Consider the following 18,267-nt stretch of genomic DNA (forward strand, 5'->3'; position numbering starts at 1 on the left):
TAATCTCTAACAGACATCAGTGAATTATTTCCATTCATTTGGAACTGGTCTCTTACATGTTCAGCTTGGAAATCAAAGAAAATTAATGTAATTGGTTTACAACCACACTATGTTCAGGTCTTCATGCATCACACACATCAAGTGTTGGAGTAAAGTAAGTCATTATGAATTTGAAGTTTATCACTAGTGAACCTAAAATTATTAATCAGAAACACAAATATCACAATTAAACAATATCCATATGCATAGCAAATTATTTCAAAGCTTTGAACAAGGAAGACAAATAAATGTCATCTAAAGTCCAGCCACTTTATAATCAAGTCAGTAGAAAATATCAAACTACATGTCATCTGCCATGCAACACACACAAAATGCTGGTGGAGGAATGCAGCAGGCCAGGCAGCATCTATAGGAAGAAACAATGTCGACGTTGTAGGCCGAGACCCTTTGTCAGTACTAACTGAAATAAAAGGTAGTAAGAGATTTGAAAGTAGGAGGGGAGGGGGAAATCCGAAAAGATAGGAGAAGACAGGAGGGGGTGGGGTGAAGCCAAGAGCTGGAAAGGTTTTTGGCAAAAGGGATACACAGCTGGAGAAAGGAAAGGATCACAGGACGGGAGGGGAGCACCAGAGGGAGATGGAGAACAGGCGAAGAGTAATGGGCAGAGAGAGAGAGAGAAAAAAAAGGGGGGGTAATAAATAAATCAGGGATGGGGTGAGAAGGGGAGGAAGGACATTAACAGAAGTTAGAGAAGTCAATGTTCATGCCATCAGGTTGGAGGCTACCCAAATGGTATATAAAGTGTTGCTCCTCCAACCTGAGTATGGCTTCATCTTGATAGTAGAGGAGGCCATGGATAGACATATCAGAATGGGAATGGGACATGGAATTAAAATGTGCAGCCACTGGGAGATCCTGCTTTCCCTGGCAGACAGAGCATAGGTGTTCAGCGAGACCCAGTCTGCGTCGGGTCTCACCAATATATAAAAGGCTGCACCGGACACAGTATATCACACCAGCCGACTCACAGGTGAAGTGTTGCCTCACCTGGAAGGACTGTCTGGGGCCCTGAATGGTGATGAGGGAGGAAGTGGAAGGGCAGGTATAACACTTGTTCCGCTTACAAGGATAAGTGCCATGAGGGAGATCGGTGGGACGAATGGACAAGGCAGTCCATTTTCAGTTGGATCTAAAAAAACGCATCAGAGAATTCTGACATGATTGATGAGTTCTGTTGATCTGTCCATTATTCCTCCACTGCAACAAGATCCTCAGACAACACCAAAACAAATTAATTTATATCATTAACATTTATGTTTTTGTAGGACTATACAACATGAAAATCATACATTCATTAAAATAATCAGTTCACTTCAAGATGCTCCTCAAAGACTGAAAAGCTACAAATAAAAACAAGTTCTTTCTTTTGTAATGAAAACTAGCTAGACATAATGATATGACGTAATGACAATGCAGAATTAGTGGGAAACAAACTGACTGACAAATCATCTAAACGCTTAGGAAGATTCTGGAACGCAACAGCCATTTATTAGTAAGTAACTAGAGTTTCACACAAATTAACTAACTAATAAGAATCCCTAGATTTGCTGACAAATATCAACATAAAACTAGGCTTAGTGGTCACAATAAAATATAGTAGATTTGTTGCACAAGATTTAAAATCTACATTTGAGTATAGTACAAAATTTTCCAATGTTCTGCTCATCTCATCAAAAATTAAATATGTGTTTCACTCATTTATTTGTAGGCTGAAACATGCTGACATAATTTACTGATGTTTAAGAATTTTGTGTTAGCTAAATTGGCTGAGGTAACTAATTAAAAAGAAAACTCTAGAAAATACATTAAATTTAACATTGATCATTTTTGCCTGGCCACATTTGTACTTATGCAACATTTATAAGAGACCCTGATGAAGGGTCTTTCCGGAAACGTCGAGTGCTTCTTCCTATTGATGCTGCCCGGCCTGCTGCATTCCACCAGCATTTTGTGTGTGTTGTTAACAACGTATTAGTATCTTTATCTAGATGGTTGCAATATAGAGGAAATAGTTTGATATAAGAACACCAAGAATCCACTAGAACATTACCAGGTTTCAAGGATTAAATGAGGATGAAAAATTAAATAGATTAGGCTTGTACTGCCTGGAATATAGATAGTTTGGGGGCAAGCAAATAAGTTAGCCCCAAATTAGGTTTTTATTAATACAGTAGCTTCAAATTTATCAATATTCTACATTTCATGAACTATATAAAATTATTTAGATTTCTGCAAAGGGCTCTAAATATTTAAAGCTTTTGGAATTATAAGTCATTTAGCTTAGAACACTTCCTTTATACTCACCTTGGTGCGAACCATTTGCTGTGGAATATTGTTCATGGCATTTGTCAGCCATCCTTCAAGGCTTTTTGCAAAATTGCGAATGGCTTGTGTCAAGGCACCTAACAATGACAAAGATGAATTAAAGCTATATTGATTAGCAGCAAGTCCCCCCCGCCCCCCCCACCAAGAGTTGTCTATCATGCAATTGTCTTTTCTCGAATTTTATTTGGATCGACAGAACTAACTATAGAAGCATTAAACAATAAGCTATGCTGGCAAAGACAATGTTTTTAATCAGCCTTTGCATGGACCAACATCACTGATCCTGTGCAAAGATAACCATATTAAAGTTGATTATCTTTTCACCAATCTATGTACGAAAAAACTTCAGCAATCCCATGCAATGATTTCAACAACAAGGAACTAAAAAATAGTTGAATCCTTTTCCAACTGTATAGCTGAACGTATCTTTAGTAGGATTTATTCATGAATTTCTTTGGATGTATATCTTCACTAACCTTTGTAAATACAGCTCAATGAGTTGTAACAAAAGCTATTTTTAACTAAATTCTACCCATAATTTTGATTGAATATGCAAATTGAAATGCTTGTTATATCACTGCATTTACCTGTTGTATAAAATGCATTTGGTAAAGAAAATTTATTTACAAAGTTACAAGTGCACAAGAAAATATAGAAAAGAATTTTGGGGCAGGTTGGCAACATAAAAGGATGAGTTTTAAATGCAGTGTTACAGATGGCACGAGAGATTCATTTTGGGAGAAGTACATTGGATATGGCAGCTGAAAAAGCAACTGCTGTGGAGAATAATGTTTTCAGCATTCTCAACAACGCTCTTCCTGTAGATCTGAACAATGTTATCATGGAGTTATAAAAGAGGGGTCCAATGATATAGAGTAATACACTAGCAGTAGCAGTAATGGAATGGGAATGCACTGAAGAAAAGTAGCATTGAAATGATATGCCAAAAATAAATACTGAAAAGCAGAATAATCTGCAGTGATAATGTCAACTGATAATATGAAATATAAAATAGCTGGATTAAAATCTGCCGGGACAGTGAATATAAGTTGATGAAGGTACTTATTCCACAATCCTTAAAAAAACAATTAAAAGAGTTATGTAACAAAGAAAATATATTTATTGTGAATGCAAGTCTTCAAGGTTCATAACGATAGACAGAAATCTGATTACTCAGTAATTTGGTTACACGCCGTCAACATAAATGAGGTACCAGAAAAACAACGTGGAAGCACAAGCTGCAGTTCCATAATTTCATTTGATAAGATTAACAGAAATTTGACAGTGTCCATATCAGGGCAGATCTTCTGCTAACAATGACACTAGTTCTTCCAGTACGATGTAGAGTGCCGCCCTCTACCTCATCAGCAATACACGAGTGTCAGGCTGTGCTGACAGCATGCTGAGAGTATTCCTAAGGCCAGGCTTCAGGCTCAGTAGATGTTAAAACTGCCATTTTCACTCAATGTTTGTGGATGCCTGTGATGCTCACAAATGTTCAAAATAGCTCAACTACATAAAAAATCTTAATTATAAAAACTAACAAAAATAGATAAACACTGCAAATTCTCATAATTATATTAAATATGTAATTTTCTGTAAATGTAACTAAGAACTATTTTCTCTGCGACTATAACACTATATTTTGCATTCTGTTATTGCTTTTTCCTCGTACTATCTCAATACATTGATGTGATGGAATAATCTGTATGGATGGTATGCAAAACTGAAGTATATCACTGTACTTTGGTACATGTGACAATAATAAATCAATTATCAATAAATACAACTCTAACCCCTTTTAAGGAAGTCTCCATCTGCTCTTTGCTTAATAGTTCTACTGTACTTGCATCAAGTTTATCTGACACTGGTTCTGCTGGCAGATTTCACCACTGACCCATGCCAGCACTCTACTGAGTATAAGGCCACATTACTGCCTTCACTCAGGATTACTCAGCTATGGGCATTATGATGGTAGATATTGTACATCAGCTCCATAACTCTCCCAAATGCATTTTAAAGACTTTTTTTAAGAATAGGATTCAAATTACTTGCATTTTAAGGGTGCAAATCAAATCCTTTTAAGAGAATATAAATGCTTGGTTATGTGGAAGCAAAGTCAAGCTTAACTGGGAATCATCAAGTAACAGTCTAAAACATGATTTACAATTTTGAGTGTAAAGATGAAAAAACTCTGATATTGACTATGAACAGTGTACATCAGAAATTGTGCTGCCTGTGGTGGCAGCAGGCAATTTCTAATTAGCTAATCTGAAATTTGTTAGTAACACATAATGCATAATCAAGTAAAGCCAAAAAACATTTGGCATACAATGTTCTCTCACAAGATTATCTAGATTATAGAGAGAATTTCAACACAGAACAAACTTATTCAAAATACGCCCTTTTATTCCATATTGCAAAATGAATTTAACAAAATCGCTTTCCTAAAGTTTAACTTCACTTCCATAGTGACTTCCTATCCCAATACTTTACTACACAGAATATCATGGGAAATTATAGCACCACTCTCAGTAAGATGACAGGCTTAGGTGTAGTTTTAAGAACATGGGAAATAGAAAGAGGAAGAGGCATTCAGTCATTCAATGAGATCGTGGCTGATTCGACTTTCCTCATCCACTTTTCCTGCCCATTACTCTCATTTCTTTTACTGATTTAGTAATCTGTTTTGAAAACATTCAGTTCTGCAGTTTTACGAGGTAAATAATTATAAGATACAGCTGTTTGAGAAAATAAATTCTTATGAATACAGTGTAAGTATTAAAAAGACTCCCTTTTATTCTTAAGATAATGCCCCGTCCTACAGTATCCCACCTCTTGCATATTTAAATTAGACTGCCTTTCATTCTTCTAACCTGATCAAATGTGTTAACATCTTCTCTTAAAATAATCCTTAAGAGCCTGAATCACCTTAATGAAACTCAACTGAACTGCCTGCAATTATATATTTCCTTAAAAAGGGGACCAAAATCATTCACAGCACTTTCGATGTGGTCTAATAGTAGCTTGTACAGCTGTAGTAATAGTTCACTTTTACACTCCGAACCCCTTGAAATACTGTTAGAAGCTAGCATTTCATTAGTTTTCAAGACTGCTTTCTGTGACTGCATGCCAACGCGCTTCGTGTATGAGACCCCCAAAAAAATCCCTTGAGCTGCATTTTCTCTAGGTTTTCTCCATTTAAATTATATCTTGTTTTTCTTCATTTCAAACTGAACAACTTCACATATTCTCATATTATACTCCATTTGCCAAACTTTTAGCTTGCTTACCTAATCAATCAATATCTCGTAAATTGTATCCTTTTCGTAACTTGTCTTCCTATATTATTACTCACAGATCTGGCTACAGGACAGAAGTTTCCTTCCCCTAAAACATTAATATACCATGTAAACAGTTATGGTCTCGGTGTTCAATCAACTGACTCTGGCACTTTATTTATCTCCATAACCATGCTTTTTTTTAAGAGAGAAAATACTCTCCTAGAGCTTCTGATACAACTCTTGCTTACACTTAATAGGGAGCTTATGATATTTTGTTTCCGTTTCAAAACATGGAAAGCGGGATATCGTGCCCCTGCTGCTGAAGTCTTATTGCTATGATAATATCAAAAATGGAAAATACAGTGCTTATTATATACACAAATAAACTGATCTGAATCAAGGGATGTCTGTTGAACAAATGCAACAAAGCAATAATTCATTATTAGCAAGTTTATACATCTTACAAATAGTTTGAAAGTTTAGAAAAGCTGTTTGCAACTGTACTTACTAGGAATAGGTCTGAGGACATCCGGGATAAGGATTTCCACCAGAGCCTGGTACATTACATGATCGCAGGTGCACATCCACTTGAGGACGGAATCATTCTTGCACAGAGCAATAAGCTTTGCCTTTGGAAGTCTACCTTCTATTTCATTCTCACTGCAGAACAGATATGGAATTTATTAGTAATTAGACTAATAATTTATTATTGTCTCAAGGACTGAATTACAGTGAAAAGCTGAGGTACTGTTCATACAGATTAATTCTTACAATAGTGGATTGAGGTAGTACGGTAACAGAGTGCAGAATAAAGTATTACTGTTACAAAGTGTGAAGTCATCATGAGGTAGACCATGAGGTCAAGAGTCCGTCTTCTCTTACTAGGGAACTGTTGTATCAGAAATAATTAAAGCATCTATAACAAATGATTTATTTTTATTCTGTAATTGCATGATGGATTATTATATCCCTGACAAGTACTACAAAGGCCACTGGATCCAACTTAACATGCCTAAGGCATTGGCAGATTAAACTGATAATTGTGACAAAATATAGTTTGAATGCGCTCATACGTTAGTTAAGGCTCTAAACAATGGAGCAGTAAAAGAGTAGAGCAAATCCCAAGGTTTACTGTTTTTTGAAAAGAAAATTCGAAGCAACTGAATTGTCTTAGCAGCACTGAATAGAATATGTTTAAAATGGGAATAATGGGTAGAAATTCAGACGAGGGAAATTCTGTGGATATACATGAATGTTCCCATATACTATTTCTATTTTTGTATAAGATTCTGGTATTTTTCTACTATCCAGCTTCCACATTCATAAATATTGAATTTATGGCTGGAAAATGGAAGGGGTGGTTGGGAGAATTTTTTCATCGTGAAGTTCTTTGAACTGTTCAGAAATCTGATATTATTTAGTTGGATTCTCCATGATCTGGATTAACACGTTGGTGTTGTGTGGAGGCTTGTGTGCTGCAAGGACTCCATCAGGAGATGCCAACTCAGGGCCACCCTTGATGGAACAGCTGCGGATGAGACACCAGATGAAGATCAATCCAATCCCAGCTCCCGAGTGAACAGACTCACATCTTCCCCTCCCAGGGCATGCCATACCAAACAACAACAATTAGTTCGATATAGACAATACTTGTATTAGTTGTTTATGTAGAAAAGGATTTTGAAACATATGAAAGAATCAAAGCTGGAGGAAGTCAGCAGGTTAAGCAGCATTTGTGGAGGCAACGGGATAGTTGACATTTCTAGTCATGGCCCTTCTTCAGAACAGATATTGTGCAAATGTATGACTTATTTAAAGGCCTTAACAAATGAACCACCCAGTTCACCTCTACTGCCCCCTCCTCTGTTTGACTGAACTGGTCCTCACCCTCAACAAGCTCCTCCCACTTTCTCCAGACTCGAGGGGTAGTCATGGAGATCCACATGGGACCCAGCTATGCCTGCCTTTTTTTTTGGTTATGTAGAACGGTCCATGTTCCAAGCCCTCCCCGGTAATCCTCCCCAACCCTTCCTCGCTGCATTGACAACTGCATTGATGCTGCTTCATGCACCTGTGCTGAGCTTGTCAATTTCATCAACTCTGCCTCCATCTTCCACCCTGCCCTTAAATTCACTTGGTCCATTTCTGACACCTCCCTCCCCTTTCTCAGTTTCTCTGTCTCCATCCTTGGAGCCAAACTGTTTATTGACATCTTTTATAAACCTACCGATTCCCAGGGCTATCTTGACTATTCTTCTTCCTATCCTGTCTCCTTTAACAATTCTATTCCCTTTTCTCATTTCCTTCATTTCTGCAACATCTGTTCTCAGGATAATGCTTTCCTTTCCAGGACATCAGATAAGTCCTTCATCTTCAAAGATTGGGGTTTCCCTTCCTCCTCCATTGATGCTACCCTCACCCACATCTCTTCCATTCTCCCGGGCATCCACATTCATACTATCTTCCTGCCACTTTAACAGGGATTGATTTCCTCTTGTCCTAACCTACTACCCCATGAGCTTCCACATCCAACCCATCGTTCTCCACAACTTCTACCATCTCCAAAGGGATACTATCATCGTTTTTTAACCTCCCTCCTCCCCTCCCCACTTACTGCAGGGATTGCTCCCTCCATGACTCCCTTTGTCCATTTGTCCCTCCTCATTAATCTCCCCCTGATATGTATCCCTTCAAGCTGCCAAAGTGCTACATCTGCCTATTCACCTCTACCGTCACCTCCATTCAGGGCCCTAAACAGTCCTTCCAGGTGAGGCACCAATTTGCCTGAGATTCTGCTGGGGTTGTCAGTGCCCACTATGTTGGTGAGACCTGTCACAAATACAGGGACTGCTCTGTCAAGCGCCACCACTCTGCCACAAGCAGAATTTCTCGGTGGCCAACCATTTTAACTCTGACTCTCATTTCCGTTCTAACACATCGGTCCTTGGCTTCCTCTTTTGTCATGTTGAGGCCACTCTCAGGCTGGATGAGAAACACCTCATACTCCAACCTGATGGCATGAATATCGATTTCTCCTGGTAATTTTTTTCCCCTCCCTCTTCCTCCTTTTTCAGTTCCCCACTCTGGCCTCTTACCTCTCCTCACCTGCCTACCATCTCCCCTGATGCCCCTCCTTCTTCTCTTTCCCCTATGGTCCATTCTCCTCTCCTATCAGTTTCCTTCCTCTCCAGCTCTTTACCTTTCCCAGCAACTTGGCTTCACCTATCACCTTCTACCTATCCTTTTCCCCTCCCCCCTTTTTATTCTGGTGTCTTCCACCTTCCATTCCAGTCCTGAGAAAGGGTCTTGACCCAAAATGTTGACTGTTTACTCTTTTCCATGGATGCTACCTAACCTGCAGCATTTTGAGTGTGTTGCTTTGGATTTCCTGCATCTGCAGAATTTCTTGTGTTTATTTTTCAATTCTCTGTTTAGCGGATTAATTTTAATAATTTCTGAAAAGGTTTCCAAAAAGCATCATTTATTTCAATCTCTCTGTTAAACAATGAATGAACATAAATAAGCAACAAGGCTCACCCGTTTTCCTTTTAAAAAAAAGTCCATAATAATCTCTGCTCAAAATTACCATGGCAGTGAGAGATTCTTTTAGAACATTATTTGCCAATTTGGTCACATGTTCTCAATAAAAAAATTCACCAACTCTGATTAGAAAATATTTGCGGGCTACTAGAAATACAAATCAGACCTAGATATTGTGTAATTTATCTTAGATGCTGGCAGCCCGCCTGCATCATTAAAAGGTTGCTAATCGTCCAATTCAAAGATTGAAGGTACATTTATTATCAAACTATGTATGCAGTATACAACCCTGAGATTCATTTTCCCCAAAGACAGCCACAAAACAAAGAAAAACCATGGAGCCCATTCAAAGAAGAAAAACATTAACCTCCCCCGCCCCCCCCCCCCAACTCCTCAAGAAAATTAAAACAAATTGCGGAAACGGCAACAAAACAAATGAGCAAAAATCACAAAATATAAAACACAGAATCAAAAGAGTCCAAATTCAGTTCAGGTCAGTGTTCAGAATCTGCAGGGTGCCCCGATCAAAATCACCCAAAGGTGCAACAAAAAAAGGAATAACCAGCAATCAGAAACATGACCCAGAGAATCCAATCCACAAACCACAGACCAGAACTTTGGCACCATCTTCAGACAGCATTGAGGAAGGGAGACCATTCAAACACAGGGACCTTCTTTCAGGAACCATCATACGCAGACACCTTCCTCTGGCAGCAGCAAGTTAAGAGGCTGGTAAATAGTGCCGAACACCAGCTCGCCTTCTGCACCTGCCTCGATGATTGTAATCTTCTTCAGAGATCAGCGAGATCGGCAAGAAATAGAATCCATCATTGAGATTGGTAAGAAATAGTCGATCATGGAGTCTCCAAGCTTCTTGGCCTCGAGGCCGCTTGAAGCCTCATGGAACCCTCTTGGAGGCAGCAAAACACCAGATCACTCAATCAGCCCAAAACCAAGCCACCAAAATGTAGATCAAAGGGTCCACTAGTAGCAGAAACACATTTGAAAGGAAAAGACATAAAAGGAGTGAAATAAGTAAATTTGTAAACTGCTTGGAAGTCATCGCCCTTGGTCACATTGTTTGCTAGCGCCATCTTCTTGTGGGTGTAGCTCTGATACAAACTTAACTTGTGCTCTAAAAAGGACTTAAACCAATTTCCATCCAGCTAAAGAGAGACGTAAGAGGCTGCAGATGCCGGAGTCTACAGCACTAAACAATATGCTGGAGGGACTCAGCAGTCCAGATAAAGGGTCTCGACCTGAAAGTTAACTGTCTATTTCCCTCCACAGTCGCTACCTGGCCTACTATGTTCCTCCAGAATCTTGTTTTGTTCTTCCATATAACTAAGTTTAAGAAAACTGATTGAGTTGTTAAAGTCAAAATAAAGTCAGTAACTTGCCTTGTTTGATTGATAGTAGTCCCATCAGGTGTAGGGGATGGACTATAGTGCCAGAATGTTTGCCATAGCTTTTCAATGAGGCTAAATTGAAGATTCACTACTACGTCCAGTATTGCCTTTAAGACAACAAAAACTTATAAGTAAAAGAGTACAGTGTAAAGGACTGAATACATATTTCTGGAAAAGATGGGCACCGTTCTACACAAGGTCTTCTGTGTCTTAGGAAGAGAACCTGGAATCTTACAAATGATTTAAAATAAAGATACAGATTTAATGATCTCTTTTGTTCCCCAAAGTAAAATCCTGAAATGCCAAGTAAAGTAGTGATATTCGTAAAGAGTATCAATCACAGTTTGATGAAAAAGGTTAATGTCACTTCAATGATTATGTTTTGCTCTGGTTGTTCTGGCAAGGATTACTATGGAATTGCATGAGATAACGGTTGTGCAGTGGTTAGCATAATGCTATTACAGCGCCAGCAACCCAGGTTCAATTCTGCACTGTCTGTAAGGAGTTTGTACGTTCTCCCCATGACCCTGTGGGTTTCCACCACATTCCAAAGGCAGACAGATGAGTAAGTTAATTGGTCACATGGTGTAATTGGGCAGTGTGGGCTCATTGGGTCAGAATGCGCTGTATCACTAAATAAATACTAAATAAATCAATAAAAAGATAAATAGTTTACTTTTAAGAGGCCTACACTGTGAATTGTGAATATACAGTTACAAGAAAAATTTTGTGAACCCTTTGCAATTACCTGGTTTTCTGCATTAATTACTCATAAAATGTGGTCTGATCTTCATCTAAGTTACAATAATAGACAAACACAATCCACCTAAACTAATAAAACACAAACTTTTTCTCATCAATACTGAGTACACCACTTAAACAATCACAGACTAGGTCCAAAGAAGTATGTGAACCTCTGGGGAAATGCTTTCTACAAAAGCTATTTGGAGTTAGGTGTTCCAGTCAATGAGATGAAATTGGCGGTTTGGGTTGTAGAAGTGCCCTGCCCTATAAAAAAAGACACAAAGTCAGGTTACTGACAGAGCCTGCTCTTCTCAAGAAAGATCTGTTTATGTGCACTATTTCTCAATCAAAACAACTTTCAGAAGACTTTAGAAGAATTGTAGAGATAAATGAAACTCGAAAAGGCTACAAATGCATTTCTGAAGACCTGAGTGTTCATCAGTCCACATTGCTCATTGTCTACAAATGGAGGAAACTCAGTACTGTTATTACTCTCCCTACACGTAGGCATCCTGCAAAGATCACACCAAGAACACAATGTGCAATGCTGAAGGAGGTGAAAAAGATCCCAAGGGTAACAGCAAAAGACCGGCAGATATCTCCAGAACTGGCTAAAGACTATTCATGTGTTCACCACAATGGGAAAATACTGAACTAGTACATTGGAAGGACACTATGGAGGAAACCACTGCTCTCCAAAAAACACTTGCTGCATATCTCAAGTTAGCAAAAGACCACCTGGATGCTCCATAACACTTCTAGGAAAATGTTCTGTGTACAGATGAGACAAAAGTTTAACTTTTTGGCAAAAATGCACACTGCTACATTTGGAGGAAAATTGGCACTGCACATCAATACCAAAACATCATCGTAACTGTGAAGCATGGTGGAAACAGCATTATGGTTTGGGGCTGCTTTGCTGCCTCAGGTCTTGGACAGCTTGCAATCATTGAAGGTACAATGAATTCAAAATAGTATCAGGATATTTTGCAGGAGAATGTCAGGGTAGCAGTCCATCACCTGAAGCTTAACAGAGGTTGGATAATGCAACAAGACAATGATTCGAAACATAAGAGTAAATTAACAATAGAATAGTTTAAAAAGAAGAAAATTAGCATTTTGGAATGGCCAAGTCAGAGTCCAGAGCTTAACCCAATTGAGATGCTGTAGCATGACCTAAGAGGGCAAAGTATCACAGAAATATTGATAAACTGACATAGTTTTGTACGAAAGCAAGGTCTAAAATTCATCCTTGTCATTGTGTAAGTCTGATCAGCAGCTACAGAAAACGTTTGGTGGAGGTTATTGCACTAAAGAAGCTTCTACTAGTTATTAAATACACGGGTTCACATACTTTTTTCAGCCTGGACTGTGAATGATTAAACAACCTGTTCAATAAATACATGTAAAGTACAATTGTTTGTGTGTTATTACCTCAGGCAGATTGTGTTGTCTAATATTGTGACTTAGATGAATATCAGACCAAATATTATGAGTAATTAATTCAGAAAACCAGGAAATTGTAAAGGGTTCACAAAGTTTTTCTTGCAACTCTACTTGTTGCCTTTAAAATCCATACCTCACAGTGTTCCCTATATAGAATCTGTAGTGTTCTGATGTCCTCAACAGTAATGCCATCCAACAAGGAACTATCTCCAACCTCAAGCTCTATAAATTCAGGAAGAGCACGGGAGGCATCTATCATGGGAATAAATAAAACAAAACATTTGTTAACACAGTTCTTTAGATAAGACAAACTTTGCTTGGTTTAGTGATAATAATGGGTCTTACAAGCTTCACTGTACCTGATACAGCAATGAAGGCCGTAATGGAACTACTTTGAATTTTCTGTCATTGAAATGATTTATTGACTACAATTGGACTTCTTTCAATGATGTTAATTTCTTTGAAGATTTTAGTTACATACAGTGTTGTATGAGGTTAATTTATTTTCTAATGAAAGTAATGTAGCTGTTGCCCCACAACTCATTAAACAGAGTAGTTTCCATTGTGTTTTAAAGTAATGTCTAGGTCATCTTATCACAACAATGAAATTATTAAGTGGATGATTCCAGAAATTGGATTTGCATAATGCCAATTTTTAGATGCTACATTATCCAGTTTTGAAACTACCAGCATTGGATTGTGCTGTTGATCATTTCTCAGTAAAATCATGCTATGTAAACCGCATTGTAAACTTCCATAATGGCCATCAGCTTATCTGAACTGTTCTTACGGTTAAACATACATCATGTGATTACATCAATATGCCAAAGATTTGCCTGTACCAACGTAAATTAGAGTTGAAAGCATATAACAGTTCTCAGAAGATGTATAAGAATGTCATAGTAGTTTTTGGCTTTACTTCTTACTTAAAAGGATAATCTGTTGACTTTGAGATTCCCAATTATGCACTGTCAGATGCAAGTACAGGCTACTCAAACAATACAAGTTCAGAAAGATTTGAGCTAAGATTTTAGCTGAAAAATTTGTTTAATGAGTGCCTAAGTGGTGACAATATGGTAGCACCACATTGACATGGACATTAACAAAAATCTTCGGAAAAACTATACCTTTCTTGCGCCTCTCCTGTGAACAAATTATTCAGAGGCTCAGATTTTCCAAAGCCTTCATCACTATAATAAAGAAGAAATATCTTTGCACACTCTTTGCCTGGACTGCTCTCTTCATGGAGGTCATGTTCTTTTTGACAGGCTCCTTCCAAATCATTGCTGCAGATTTTTACCACACATCTCAATTTACTCTCACTGTTATATCAACAGGGTAATTGAAATACATAAATTTTACTTTGTTTCTGCAAGGATTCAATTATACTGAGAACACTTGGATTTACTGGCATTGCCTTCCCATGAATATAGGTAGCTATTAACAACAGGCCCATTAACTTCTACAATATACAGGTGAATTATGAAGAATTTCCTGATGATCAATGCACCATTTCTTGGATGTGCATACGACTTTTATTTTTACACAGAGTGCCTCTGCACTACCAGATTTTTCAAGAGGATGGTGCTACGTGGGAGGATGGATCTTGGGGGACAAGAGCCAATTTCTGCTTCTCGGACTCTTCACAGTACCGTGTTCTCCAGCCACAGCATCTGAGCATTGATGCAGTGATAGATAGACCAATAGTTGAAAAAGCTATTGGCCCTGAAAATGAGATGTCATTATCTGGGTTGTCTTACGGTGCATGCCTGAGGAGATTTCAATATTATGTGTTGCATGTTGCTCAGCTTTACAAGACAACAATACTGCTTTAAGAACAACAAACAGACCCAGAGCCTGTGGGCATAGCGGGAACAGATAAAGAGGAATAGGAATTCCTATGAAAAAACAGGAGGAGGAGTAGCCATTTGGCTCATAGAGTAAGAAAGAAGATGACTAATCTTGAATATAAAACACTATTTTCCTGCCCATTCTCAGAATCTGAGAACTCTTGAGATTCGCTATTTAATGATAAAGTGTCTCCTTACTTCAGTTGTAAATAACCTACACCTTATTTTCAGACTGTGATGCCTATTTTTTTGACTGCTTTACTGGGAGAAACAGCCTCCTCATATCTGTGTTGTGGGCACTATAAAGAATTCTGGTATGCTTCAATGAAATTTATCACTTATTCTTCTAAACTATAGAGGATATAGACCTAAGATTTTTCTCCTCTTACAACCAGTTGTTTTAACTTTTAATGATAAGCATTAGGGGGCAAAGTAAAAAGAGGATCTAAAAACTAATTTTTGATTGCAATTATTTTTGCATCTGACATGAACAGGAAATGTCATGGAATTGTAACCTAGCAAATACAGCATGCTATCAATGTATCCTTGATCATTTTAATAGTATGATTCTGGACTAAGCAAAGATCTACCTCACCTTAATACTGTATATTTGATATTGTAATTCAAACCCAGGAGGATTTTTAATCTGTAGCAGTGAGTTCAATGGCCAGTAGATTTATAGACTTGTACAGCATAGAACAGGCCCTTTAGCCTACTGTGTCTATTGCGAACATCATACCCATCTATACTAATCCAGCTTGTTTGTATTAATTCCATATCCTCGCATGCCTTGCTCATTCAAACAGCTGTCTGGATTAAATGATCAACTGAGAAGATCATTGGGTCTCTCTTCCCGCCATCACGGACAGTTACACTACACACTGCAGCCGCAAAGGAAACAGCATTATGAAGGACCCCATGCACCACTCATACAATCTCTTCTCCCTCCTGCCTTCTGGGAAAAGGCTCCGAAGCATTTGGGCTCTCATGACCAGACTATGTAACAGTTTCTTCCCCCAAGCTATCAGACTCCTCAATACCCGAAGCTTGGACTGACACCTTGCCCTACTGTCCTGTTTATTATTCATTGTAATGCCTGCACTGTTTTTGTGCACTTTATGTAGTCCTGTGTAGCTCTCTCTGTGTTGTTTTTTTTACGTAGTTCAGTTTAGTTTTGTACTGTGTCATGTAACACCATGGTCCTGAAAAATGTTGCCTCATTTTTACTATATACTGCACCAGCAGTTATGGTCAAAGTGACAATAAAAATGACTTGACTTGAAATGTTGTAACTATCCTCACTTCCGGCACCTCCTTTGATCATCTTTAAACTTCCTTCCTCTCACCATAAACCAATGCACTCTCCGCTAGTTCTAGACTCCCTTATGAGGGGAAAAGACTCTGGCTTTCTACCTTACCTATGCCTCTTATCATTTTATTGATCTCTATTATGTTACATTTCAGCCTCTGTTGCTACAGGGAAAAAGATCAGCCTATTCAATTCCTCCTTGTAACTCAAGCCCTCCAATCCATGCAACAGCTTTGTGAATCTTTTCTTGATCCTCCCTAACTTAATCAGGCTCTTCTTGTGGTGAGGCAACCGTAACAAAAAGGTAATCCTCTAAATTTAGCTAATCAATGCTCTGTACAACTCTTGTGTTCAGTGCCTTGGTTGAAGGGATGCTTGTCATACGTCTTCTTTGTCACCCTGTCAAACTGTGTTGTCACTTTAAGGGAATACTACATTTGTACTATGAACTGTCTCTATTCAACAACATTTCACAAGGCTCTGTCATTCACTGTGTATGCCTTGCCACGGTTTACTTTCACAAAATGCATCACTTTGCACTAGTCTGAGTTAAATTCCAGGTGCCATTCCATTGCCCACTTTTCCCAGTTGATCTACACTTAGTGGCCACTTTATGAGGAATCCAGTGTGGTCTCCTGTTGTTGTAGCCCATCAACTTTCAAGGTTTGGCATGTTGTGCATTCAGTGGTGCTCTCCTGCACACCACTGTTGTAATGTGTGGTTATTTGAGTTACTGCCAGCTTGAATCAGTCTGGCCATTCTCCTCTGACCTCTCTCACTAACAAGGCACTTCCGCCTACAGAAATGCCATTCGCTGGATGTTTTTTTCTCCTGCACCATTCTCTGAAAACTCTAGAGATTGTTGTGTGTGAAAATCCCAGGAGATCAGCAGTTTCTGAGATACTCAAACTAGCCAATTATCATTCCATGGTCAAAGTTACTTAGATTACATTTCTTCCGATGTTTGATGCTTGGTCTGAACAACAACTGAGCCTATTGATCATGTCTGCAAGCTTTTATGCATTGAGTTGCTGCCACATAACTGGCTGTTCAGATATTTGCATTAATGAACAGGTATACAAGTGCACCTAATAAAGTGGTCACTGAGTGTATATCTCTCTGTAACTTCAAACAACCTCCTCCACTATCCACCACACCACTAATTTAAGTGTCATCTGTGAATTTGCTAATTGTACTGCCTTCACCTTCATCCAAATTGTTAACGTATATGACAAACAACAGAAGACACTGTAATGATCGCTGTGGCACAGCAACGGTCACAGGCCTCTAATCTGAAAAACAACCTCATGATCTCATCTGCCTCCTACCACTTAGCCCATTTTGTATTCAATTGACTCTGTCACCTTGGATCCCTAGTGTTCTCACCTTCTTGAGCAACCTATTGTATGGGATCTTGTCAAAGCCTTTGTTGAAATCAAAGGACAATGTTTACCACTCAAGCTTTGAAAGGTCCTATCTGATACCACTGAAATTGGCTTTCCCCCATTTTAGGACTTCAACTTAAGGACCAGTCCTATCTTTCTCCATAAATATCATGAAACCAACAGAATTATTTTTCACTGGTTCCACAGGACTCCTCCGTCGGTACATCAATCACTGCCCAGTTTATTTTCCCAAGAGGAGATCTAGTATTATCCCTTCTCTATGAGGACCATCGACATATTACTTCAGGAAACTATCCTGGGCAGCTTAACCAATTTTGAACCCGCCTGATCACTTAGCACAAAAGCAATCTCAGTCAGTATCAGGGAAGTAGCAGAGGCTCTTACAGAGATAATTGCTTCATCATTGGCCAGTGGTGAAGTTCCTAAAGACTAATGTTCTGTTGTTTAAAAGGGTAGCAAGGACAAGCCAGGGAACAACAAGCCAGGCAGCCTGAGATCACTAGTGAGGAAGTTACTGGAGGGAATTTTGAGGGAGCGGATCTACCAGCATTTGGGTGGACAAAGTTTGATAAGGGAAAGTCAGCATTGCTTTGTGTATGGGAGTTGTTCTTGATGAACCTTTCAGAGTTTTTTGAAGAGGTAACCAAAAAGTAGATAAGCATAGGACACTGGTAGTTGTCTATTTGGATTTCAACAAGGCTTTCAACAAGGTCCTGCATGCAGGCAATTCTACATGATTAGGTCCCATGTGATCCAGGGAGATCTGGTTAGGTGGATTTAAAATTGAGTAGGAGGTAAGAGGCAGAGTGGGGGTTGAAGATGTTTCTCAGAATTGAGACTGGTGACTATTAGTGAGCCACAGGTTTGATGTTGGGACCTTAATATTCATTACCT

At 38.7% G+C, this 18,267-nt stretch overlaps 1 protein-coding gene across 3 annotated transcripts in view; it reads right to left on the reverse strand.

Moving 5' to 3' along the window:
* The window catches only part of rfx3 (regulatory factor X, 3 (influences HLA class II expression)), a 349,057-nt gene that overhangs the window by 68,345 nt on the left and 262,445 nt on the right, over positions 1-18,267 (reverse strand). For all 3 annotated transcript variants that reach the window (XM_059969967.1, XM_059969966.1, XM_059969965.1), the window contains 4 exons: positions 12,942-13,060; positions 10,610-10,725; positions 6,178-6,329; positions 2,365-2,462 (listed from right to left, as the gene is read on the reverse strand). In XM_059969967.1, the coding sequence (XP_059825950.1) occupies positions 2,365-2,462; positions 6,178-6,329; positions 10,610-10,725; positions 12,942-13,060 (485 nt within the window). The remainder of the gene's footprint in view (positions 1-2,364; positions 2,463-6,177; positions 6,330-10,609; positions 10,726-12,941; positions 13,061-18,267) is intronic.

The sequence above is a fragment of the Hypanus sabinus genome, chromosome 5 (assembly GCF_030144855.1).
Source record: "Hypanus sabinus isolate sHypSab1 chromosome 5, sHypSab1.hap1, whole genome shotgun sequence".
Taxonomy (NCBI): Eukaryota; Metazoa; Chordata; class Chondrichthyes; order Myliobatiformes; family Dasyatidae; genus Hypanus; species Hypanus sabinus.